This window comes from Bombus vancouverensis, unplaced genomic scaffold, assembly GCF_051014615.1.
Source record: "Bombus vancouverensis nearcticus unplaced genomic scaffold, iyBomVanc1_principal scaffold0059, whole genome shotgun sequence".
In the NCBI taxonomy this organism is placed as follows: Eukaryota; Metazoa; Arthropoda; class Insecta; order Hymenoptera; family Apidae; genus Bombus; species Bombus vancouverensis.
In genome coordinates, this window is record NW_027468950.1 from 1 (window position 1) to 10,450 (window position 10,450).

The 10,450-nt window shown below is 38.3% G+C and overlaps 1 protein-coding gene and 1 non-coding gene across 2 annotated transcripts; one reads left to right on the plus strand and one right to left on the minus strand.

The window, feature by feature from the left end:
- Nucleotides 1-131: 131 nt before the first annotated feature.
- On the minus strand, nt 132-4,599 carry LOC143304841 (uncharacterized). Its single transcript, XM_076627319.1, has 2 exons — nt 1,095-4,599; nt 132-1,001 (listed from the first exon to the last, which is right to left on the minus strand). Exons 1-2 carry the CDS (start codon nt 2,986-2,988, stop codon nt 169-171), a joined length of 2,727 nt encoding a protein of 908 aa, XP_076483434.1. The 5' UTR covers nt 2,989-4,599; the 3' UTR covers nt 132-168.
- Nucleotides 4,600-6,684: 2,085 nt separating this feature from the next.
- LOC143304851 (5S ribosomal RNA) lies at nt 6,685-6,803 on the plus strand. The gene has a single exon (XR_013061482.1). It is a non-coding gene; the product is annotated as a 5S ribosomal RNA (ribosomal RNA).
- Nucleotides 6,804-10,450: the final 3,647 nt, after the last annotated feature.

The window sequence follows — 10,450 nt, forward strand, 5'->3', positions numbered from 1 at the left end:
ACTACTCGATACGACGGACCAGATTCGCAGGCTGAAGAGGCACTACCCGCTAGACCTAAACGTTAGATTCTCTTAATTATCCAAATTAAGCATTTGCACTTACTTATAATACTTATAAATTATACCTATCTATAATAAGTATTAACTTATTGTAAATAATCAGCCATGTCACTGCGCCACGCCAGAAAAATTACTGAAAATTCTCAACGCGAGAATTGATTGTAATTTCAACAAATAAATAAAAAGGTATGGGAAAGCTTCTGGCGGGATGTAGCCTGTTGTCAGAGTGTTTTTGTAATATGTGTCATTTGGAAATAAGCAGCTGAAGATTAAACTATTTTCTTTTATCTTTGCCGCTTGCGCGAAGTGGTTTCGTATTAGCTTTAGGATGTGACAGTCTATGCGGTGAACGTTGGCTAGGTCGTATATTATTTTGTTTTTTACGTATTTTTTGAATCCGCTGTGTTCGGATCTGTAAGTGCTCAGACAAGCTCTGATGCATTTTCTTTCGAATATGCGAATTTTTTCCATTTGGGAGGCTGATATGTTGTACCAGATTGGGCAGCCGTAGGTTATGATCGGTCTGATTAGTGCTTGATAGCATAGAATTTTTACTTTGCTGTCGAGATGTTTGGAGTGGAATAGTTTTTTCATTTTCCAAAATGCTTTATTGGCCTTGGTAAGTTGAATTTCGGTGTGCTGCTTGTAGTTTAATTTGTAATCTATGTTTACCCCTAAGTATTTTACGCAATTTTTGTGTGGTATGAGGGCCCCTTTGTCTGTTTTTTCTCTTATCTGAAATTTTTTGCAGTGTTCTCTTTCTATTGGGCCGATTTCACTTGACTTGGGCCTAAACAGTATGGTTTCGCATTTACTTATGTTGATTTTTAGTTTCCATGCGTGGTAATAGTCGTTTATTTTCTCAAAGAGTTCTTGGAGTTCCGTTTTTATAGTTTTGGTTTTGCGGCCTGTTACGTAGATGATTAGGTCGTCTGCGAAGGCTATGGAGCGTTTATGGATGGATGTATTGAGCTCAAAGAGGTTTAGTAAGTCGCTGTTGTAAATACTGAAAAGTAACGGGGAATTTACTGTACCTTGTTGTAGACCGTTTTTTATGGAGAATTCTTTGCTTGATGAGTGTGAACCTTCTGTCATTGCGAATGTTCTGTTTGTGATCATGTCCCAGACTATTTTAATCAGGTGTTTAGGGAACTTTTTTTTGATCAATTTGTATATGAGACCTGGGATCCAGACTGTGTCGAAGGCTTTTTCGAGGTCTATTAAGCAGGCGGCTACTCGTTCTTTTGCGTTTAGAGCCCAGCAGATGTCCAACGTGAGTTTGTTTATTGCGTGGATTGTGGAGTGTTTGTGTCGGAAGCCGAATTGATTCTCTGGGATTATGTTATTTTTTGTGCAGAAGGAGGTTAGGGGGTTGTTTATGATTATTTCAAATACTTTGCTTATGTTGGGGAGGAGACTTATGGGTCGTAGGTTTGCGGGCGATGAGCCGTCTTTATCCTTTTTTGTTATAGCTATCAGTTTGGCTTTTTTCCATTTTCTGGGGAAGTATGTGTTGTTTAGAGCATTGTTGAAGAGTACTGTGTAGTACCATTTTATTTTGTTCGGTAGGCGCTTGAGTAAGATGTTTGGGATGCCGTCGAAGCCGGAGGATTTTTTGTTGTTTAGTTTGGAGAGGATTGTGTTTAGTTGATTGTAATTTGTGAAGTAGTTTATTTCTGGATCTGGTTGTTTGGGGTTGTCTGCGGTGTTTTCGTTTGGGAATGTGCAGACTGTTTTGTTTAGCGTGTTGTCTTGTTCCAATTCATTTTTGAGTTTGTTTGTTTCGACGATGATAATTCTGTTTAGTTGTTCTCGGCCCATGTGTTCGTTTTGCGTGTGTATTTTGGAAAAGTGGGTGCCGATAATGTCTAGTTTTTCTATTGTTTTAGATATTATGAAGTTACCCTCGGTGTCTTTGATGGTGTTGTATATCGTTATACCTGCTTCTTGGATGAGGGAGGCATTTTCTGGGGGCAATTTGAGAGGTGGGATGGGGTTTTGTTCTTTTGCTCTAAAGATTTGATTTATTTGTGGGAACATGTTTGCTGAGTCGTTTTTGGAGATGTTTTTTATTTTGTTTGTCCAGTAATGGTTTATAGAATTTGCGAATTCTTGTTTCAATTGCGCTTTTATTCTGTGTAGTAGGTACTTTAGGAATTCTAATTCTTCTCTTTTGTCGTAAGAATAGTTAAATTTTATATTGTTTATTTTGGAGAGTATGTAGCTTTTATCTCGGTGTAGATCTTTTATTTTATTGTTGATATAGGGCTCGCATGAATTTTTTTGTTTTATGATTGGCACGGATTTTTGGAGAGCGATTTGTGTATGTTTTTCTATTTCGTCTATGAATGAGTCGATTTGTCTATTTGTTAGGTTGACGTTGTTGTAGATCTTTAGGTCGCAGTTTTGTTCAAGTATGTTTTGGAACTTTTTCCAGTCTGTCTTTTTGTAATTGTACCTGGGTGTCTCGGTCTGAGTTTCGAGTGTTAGGAAGTCAGATGTATTTTTGTTTATGTGAAATACTAGGGCGTTATGGTCACTGTCATAGGCTAAGGTATTGAGAGTGTTATTTGGACGTAGGTTTTGGAATTTTAGTCGCGCATCTGCTAGGCATATGTCCAGGTATGAGCCTCCTTTTGGGTAAGAGGGTAGCTCGGAGCTGTATAAGTTTGTTTTGTAGTGGATGCTTTTATTGTCTAGCCAGTTTCTAATGAAGTTGCCTCTCGTGTTGTTTATTTCGTTTTTCCAGCTTGTATGCTTTGCCTTAAGGTCTCCTGCTATTATATAGTAGTTTTCCGGTTTGTTGAGCTGTAAGAGTTCGAAAAGATTATTGAATTCGTAGTTAAAGTCTTTCTGGTTTTCGTAGGTTGCGTAGGCTGCAGTGATGAATAAATTTTCCTTATTGCTTATTTTTATTTTTATGATCATTGTTTCTCAATATTGTTATCAATAAGAATTGTTTTGTATTTTATAGGGTTTTTTATGAGGATCGCTGTTCCTCCTCCTTGACTGGCGTTCGGTCTGTCGTGTCTTATCATGGAGTAGTTTTTGAAGTGTACATTGTGTCTTTTGTTTAGTTTTGTTTCTGAGATGAGTACCATATCGGGGGCTTCTTTATTTATTAGGGTTAGCATACTGTATCTTTTTTGGTTTGAAATTAAAGAGTTAGCATTTATTGTATTTATTTTCAGATGCTTTAGGTTAAATTTACGTGTTTTTTGCTGTAATTGTTGGTTTAGTGGATTTTGGTTATTCGTCATCTGTACTATTGAAAGTGCTGAAGATGGCGTCGAACCTTTCTTCGTGCGTTGATAGTGTATTTTTTATTTCATTTAATTGCATTTGTTGTTCTTTTAACGCTTGGAGAATAGCTTTTTTAAAGTCTTCGATAACGTTTATAATGTTATCGATTGTAATTGAGCTTTGGCTTGAGCGCGGATCTAAGTTTGTTAATTGTTATGTGTTTTCGATTGTTTGATTTAATTTTGTTTGTTGTTTCACTACGTCAGAGAGCTTTAGTTCTGGGACGTATTTACGGCGTATTTGGGCAATTCGTTTTATTTTTGTTTCTTTGTCTTTCTTGATTTTATCGGCTAGCTTTTTACGAAGCTCTACGAGTTTGGGGCAACATTTGTATGACGCGGGGTGTCCGTAGTTTTTGCAGTTAACGCAGAATATTTTGTCTTTGGTTACTGTGTTTTCTCTTTTTATTTTGCAGTCGCCTGGACCATGGGGCTCAGTGCATCTAACACAGCGGTAGTTTAGGTTACAGTTTTGTGCTGTGTGACCTAATCGCTGGCATTTGTGGCATTGAGTTATATCATCATTTTTTAAAATTATTTTTTCCCATTTTATTCTGAAGTAGTTAAAATGGTTAACTTTTAACAAGTTACTTATATTACTGTCGGGGGATACTTGTATTATGTAAATTGGGAGCAATATATTGTTCTCCCTTGATCTTTTTGTCGTGAATCGTGTGACTTTTGTGAATTTTACGTCGTCTATTTGCAAGGCTTGTAGGTCTGTGAGTATTTCTGTTTCGGTGTAACTATTGTCTAAACCTTTTAACAAGTATGTATGGTGTTTCTCTGTCTCTGGTAGAAAAACCAACTTTCCTTAGTTAAGCCGTGGTATTCTCACGCACGCTGCAACTTTCCTCCCACTAACCAATTTCTCTCGAGGGCGGTTAAGACCCTTCGTTTAACCAATTAAAAACGAAGCCTATTCCCTCACTCTCCTAAACAACATCGGCACCAACAAATCCGATGGTCCCGTGCGCTAGACACACCCATCCTTAGCTTTCCTCCGACACATCATCGTCTCCCAAGACGGTACTGATTTCACATCCTTCGAACGGTCAACATCCTTCGAGCGGGTAGACACACCCGCAGATCAGTCACTCAATCATCTCGTACACACGCACCAGTGTAACTATCCTCGTTATAAGTTGTGGAATAAACGGTGAAATATAACTTACTACTGTGTCATATTCAATCAACCACCTCTGTTATCTTAACCGAAACAGGGGAACGACTACTTCGCGGCGTCGATTCACCGAATCGTAGCGAGAATTTACGCCTTTCGCTGACGCGTTTTCCTCGCGACCGCGTCTCTCCGCGAACGGTCGTAACAATAGGTGAGAAAAACTAACTTTCCCTTGTCAAGCCGTGGTAGACAAGAGTCTTTAGAAATTCTTCGGAAACAGACGTTTGTTTGGTTTGAAGGACCTCTACTAGGAAATTCCTGAGATTTATGGAAGATACTTAAGGCTATCTAGGGTACGCCGTACGGAAGAGCGGACATCTGGTGTCCGTCTGGCCCGCGGTGAGTGACCTGGGCCAGGCAGAGGGTCGCCCAGCGTAACACTCTGGTTCAGATTGTAGTATACTAAATCTGTTTTTTGTTATGATTGCTGGACGATACGAGATAGGACAGATGGTGGTATCTAGCGATCCAAAGAACCTGAACCTTGCCCAACAACTAGCAGCTGATAGAGAACAATGGTTACGAGATGCAAATCGTGTTGCCAACCGCCCAAAGAATCAATCTCACAACATTACATTAGTATCCAAGCGAACTACTACCGATTCACAGCCACAAACTTTTGCTCAGCTACCTAGCCGACCATTAGACAACCGCATGAAACCGAAGTGTCCAAAGTGTTTACGAATTGGACACACAGCCGAAAAATGCTACTCTCGAAATTTTCCATTCGCCAGCCAAGGAAAGATTCCACCTCGAGTAAACCAAACAACGGAGAACCCAGAGGAAGCTTACCTCGAGTTAACTGCACCACCACCGGAAGATTACTATCAATCGTACTGCAACGAAGAGACGGAGGAAGAGCCAAATTCCTCATCGATACCGGAGCAGGAATCAACCTTATAAAAGAAAAAGCCTCACTAAACGTCCAAACTTCTAACCCAAAAACCTTCCTAATGGGAAGTGACAAACATACCACTAACAAAATTTGCAATTTAACCATGCTCAAGAAAAATCATCAATTCTACGTAGTCCCTAACAACTTTCCCCTAATCGAAGATGGAATAATCGGACTCCCATTCCTTACAAAGTATCAATACAGCGTCACTAACAATAAACTAACCTTAGACGAAATTATATTACCATTCCAGGAAACCGATAGCAAGATAAGACCAGGCGAAACTCTAATCTCAGCCTGGAACTGATTGATGCCCGCTACTTTCTCTATGAGCGTTACCGTGTCCTTTGGGTCTTGTAGCGTTATGTTGATAGGCGGCGGTTTGTTATCCCTTGTAGTGGATGGGGCGTTCGTACGCCCCTCTGCGGTGTATCTGGTGGGGCGTCCGTCCGGTGCTCGGTCCCCCCTTGGCGATGCTGGTGGCGCTGGGCCTCCTGGGTTGTACGATGGGGTCTGTCGCCCCTGCAGTGTTGATTGTTTTGGTGGTATGGTGGGACTGTGTTTTCCTATTTTGCCTCGTAATGTTTCGTTTTTCTTTTTTATTTGTTCTAGCGTTGAGCTCGAAGTAGAGTAGTTTGATGGTCCCGGTTGTGGATGAGGCTCTGGTTCAGATTGTAGTATACTGAATCTGTTTTTTGTTATGATTGCTGGAGGCGAGGTAGCTCTTACGGGCTTCATGTTTTTCATTTCTTTAGCCTTTTCTTCTTGGCTGGAGTGATAATCTATAACTGTGTTTCCTAGGATGTTTACTAGTCTTTTCGTCCTGGCAACCAGGTTTGGTTGTGGGTTGAGTTTCCGCGTCTTTTGAGCGGAAAGTCTTAAACTATTCTTGATTTTTTTGGCTGTTTTTTGTGTGATTATTTTTCTCTTGATGGCTTTTTTTATCGGGTCCACGGTGGGTTCCGTTTCGTTGCTTTTGGCTTCATTATCGGTAACTTCTATCTTTTTATACAATTTTATTTTGTCTTATTTTATTTTATTTTATTTTTATTCTTATTTGTATTTATAGAGATGATGTCAATGCAATATTTTTCACTTTTTGTCACTTATTCCTTCTACTTTAACGAATGTTTGTCTACTTTGACGCGCGTACTGAGAGGTCCGTCCTGCTCGGAGGTCTACAGTCAACTGACCACTTCTTTTTTCCTGAATATTAAGAGCAAGTAACAAAATTACTCACTTCAGCCAACTCTCATACCACGTTGAGTGCACTCGTTCTCGTCCGATCACGAAAGTTAAGCAACGTAGGGCACGGATAGTACTTAGATGGGTGACCGCTTGGGAACTCCGTGTGGTGTTGGCTTTTTTTAATTTTTTCCAATTCTTCCTACTTTTCTTAATAATTTATGGTCATGTACATCGTGTTAAAAATATACTTTTAGTATTACAGCGTATGTCAATGTCGTGGTTATTCGTTATACATTCAAGTACGCTTGTTTGAAAGTCAATAGACTATTGCTGAATCACGTACTACTTATAAATTGTTGTCTAGCACGTAAGTGTAATTTCATGTACATTATACACTAGTACTGTGCGCTATAATTCATGAACTGCACAATAGATTTAATGCACCAATTATCTATGCATCTATTACACTGATTCCTGCAGTAGTTTTTACTTTCCACACTCTATGGCCGCCGTTTGCACAAAACGGCTATTTATATTTATTCCAATTTTTATTCCACGGATGACGATGTAATAAATTTGTTAACATATAGCAAACTCGATACCGAATATTCATTACATACGTCTAATCCATTATGTCATTCGTGGTTTAAGTGAATATTTACTTTCACGTTAAAAAGACAAAGAAGGTGAAACCATACTAATTGCTGTACGTTCTGGTCGTTGTAAAAGATTTTGGATGGAAGAAACATAAACAGCTTGGTTTTCTTTTCCTAATCAAATCCAGTCTCTTTCTATGATAACGCAACGGATATCATAGAAAACAACGGATATAACATAGTTGATTAAATAAACCAGTAACACCATAAATTAATTATGCGCATAAAGTTCATATTACTTGTCTACCAACCAACCAACCAACCAACCAACCAACCAAACAGCACAAGTTATGTGATATAAATAACCTGATGAGATAATCTTTCAAGCACGAGTCCAAAATCTACAATGGCACAACTTTTCTTCGAAACAGAGACGTCCAGCTGTTTTTTCTACAACCCGTTTTCACTATGAATTCAATGGAACACCGTTTGGCCTAAAAGGTGTAGCCACCTGAGTAAGATTTCATACATTTAGGTGGACGTATGCACATCGTTCATCTTCACGAACATTTATACGTAAAGTCACATACACGTATTGTCTTCATAGTTGTTCGAAAATCGTGTCTCCTTGGCGATGAATTACAGTAGAGTTTTGTACAGTAGTGAATTACTTAGAGAAGACAGTGCAAGCGAAACAGGAAAAGGTGTGAGAGTCGGCTTAATAAGATACATATCGGTCAAACAATGTCGGCCTTTTTCATCCAACGCTTGCATAAAATGCTAACAGTTATTCTTTTCGTAAAACAATATCAATTATTTATTAGCATACTATTTTTATAATCAATTCGTTATATTTTCTGTATGATTGATCGCAATTAATCGGTCGTCATTCCCGTTACTGGGGGGAAATCAACCTACAGGGGCCCTAGTGTTCCCTTTAACACGCCACTAAGTTCGACGGTTGAGTAGTGTAAAATGATCCGAATTCAATCGTCCATGAAAGAATACTAATTATCCATCAGTCAATGGTTAAACCTTATGTTTAATTTTTTTTAATTAAATTTTTACTGACTTTTTTGTGAAATTTTTCTGATTAAAATGAGGCCAAACACGATATAATTTATATCACATTTATATGTATATGTCGGAGATAAAAGGACACCGAAGCCTTCCCTTTGGAATTTGGGAAAACCCCTTAACACATTAATCTAGATTCTACTATAGCCGCAATTAAGCAATTGTCGTTATTCAATCCGATTGTATTTGTTCGAGATTTGTGATAATGAATTTGGGCTCGAGGCGACAATCAGTCGCCGAATGTAGCCGCGGTCAAGGGATGAACGCTTTCTCTAACAGAGGTATAGAGAAATTCTATAGCTCTCCTTAAAAGAAATAATTGTAGCGGCACTCGACAGTAAACATTCCAACGGTTTCTGTCCCGTGGCTCGCCACACGCAGACCCTATTCTCCGGCTAAGATGATTACCAGATGTCGATGCATCTCCACAGTACATGTTCAGCAAGCTTGAGAACCCGTTATAAATTTTAAGATTCAGTTTACTAAAGTCCTTCAAACAGACAAACAGTTTTTGTCCCAACTACGTGAAGATAGGGGAAATGTATTTTTTTCACGAACGACGCTTCCCACTAGCAACCTTCCCTCAAGGGCGGCTAGCATCCTTTTCTCGATACCAACATGGAAATTGACCAATTGACAGCAACGTCAATTTCCCTCACTTTCCGAACAAGGGCTTTTCTCGACGAATCCGATGACCTCGTGTCCTTAGACACACCCCATCACAGTTTTCCTCTGCAGCATCACCCTGACGGAAAGTCATTCTCTCTCGTGATGTCTCAGTAGCGAGTTACATAGTGTCTTTACGCTTGGTGAATATTCTACGTTTTAACAAAAAGTTAGTTTAGTAATACTTGTACCGTAGACAAGCAAGTTGAGTACAACTTGGACTTTGGAAGGAAGCGCATTTTGTTATTCCGCTGACCGCGGATTCGTTATTGAACGTAGGATTATTGTCATTAGCATCTCGAGTATCTAATTACTACGGCTACTTGTCAAATTCTGTAATAATCATATTTGTACTAGTAAATATCTTCTCTGTTACATAACAACAATGGCTAATACAAATGAAGATTCGTTACACGCACCTAACCCTAATCATAATGTGAACCCGAAATATATATGCCAGAAATAATATATATGTCGGAGATGAAAGGAAAGCCGAAGCCTTTCCTTGGAAATTTTGGGAATATCCTCTAGTACTTTAGTCTAGATTTTATTATAGCTGTAATTGTTTAAAATTTGTGATAGCGAGATTGGGTTCGAGGTGACAATTGGTCGCCGAACGTAGCCACGCTCACGAGATAAGCGTTTTGCCTAACGGAGGTCTGGAGTAGTTGTATGGGTTTTCCGAGAAGTGAGATTGTGGCGGCATGCGGCCTCGAGAGCGGGCGCTACGAAACTAAAGGAAGGATTAACAAGGCGAGGGCAACTAATAAATCCAATCAGTATAAAAAAAAATAATAAATGAAACCAGCTAACGGATTGAACGAGTTACGAACCAAACAAATAAACCGGGAAATAAGAATAACTACAAAAGGGGAAATAATTGAAACACCAGATATGCATGTATATATAAATATATTTTAATCAATCAACTTGGAGAGTTACATATAAATATAAACATATATGCTAGACATGTAATGAACTAGTAAATACTAGAGTTAATGCTTATAATACTATGCAACAAATACAATGTTATCAATTTATGAAATATAAGTATATACGAAGTTAAGACTTAATAATCAAACGAATACATAAAACATACAATATTGTATTATTAAAGAAATAAAAGTTACATTATCAGAAACATATATATATGTGTGCGCATTCTATTAAACAGATACATACTTGAAACTAGCCTACGTTCCGGTAAAGAATTATAAAATAAGAACTACGTTACGAAACATGCATGTCTGTATATATACATATATAAATTATATTAATGTATGCTCTTTCTACATTATTGATTCAAATCAACAATCTAAGATACATACTTAAAACTAGCCTACGTTCCGGTAAAGAGTTATAAAATAAGAACTACGCTACGAAACATGCATGTCTCTATACAAACATATAAAAATCTATATTCTAAACTACTACTAATCTATGTGCATTCTACAATCTAAGATACATATTTAAAACTAGCCTA

Excerpts from the sequence above, each read along its gene's own strand:
- LOC143304841 (XM_076627319.1), bottom strand. The coding sequence starts at position 2,988 with ATGATCATAAAAATAAAAATAAGCAATAAGGAAAATTTATTCATCACT. Across the intron at positions 1,002-1,094 it reads AAAAAACGGTCTACAACAAG|CCTTCGCAGACGACCTAATC; the intron begins GTACAGTAAATT and ends AACGCTCCATAG.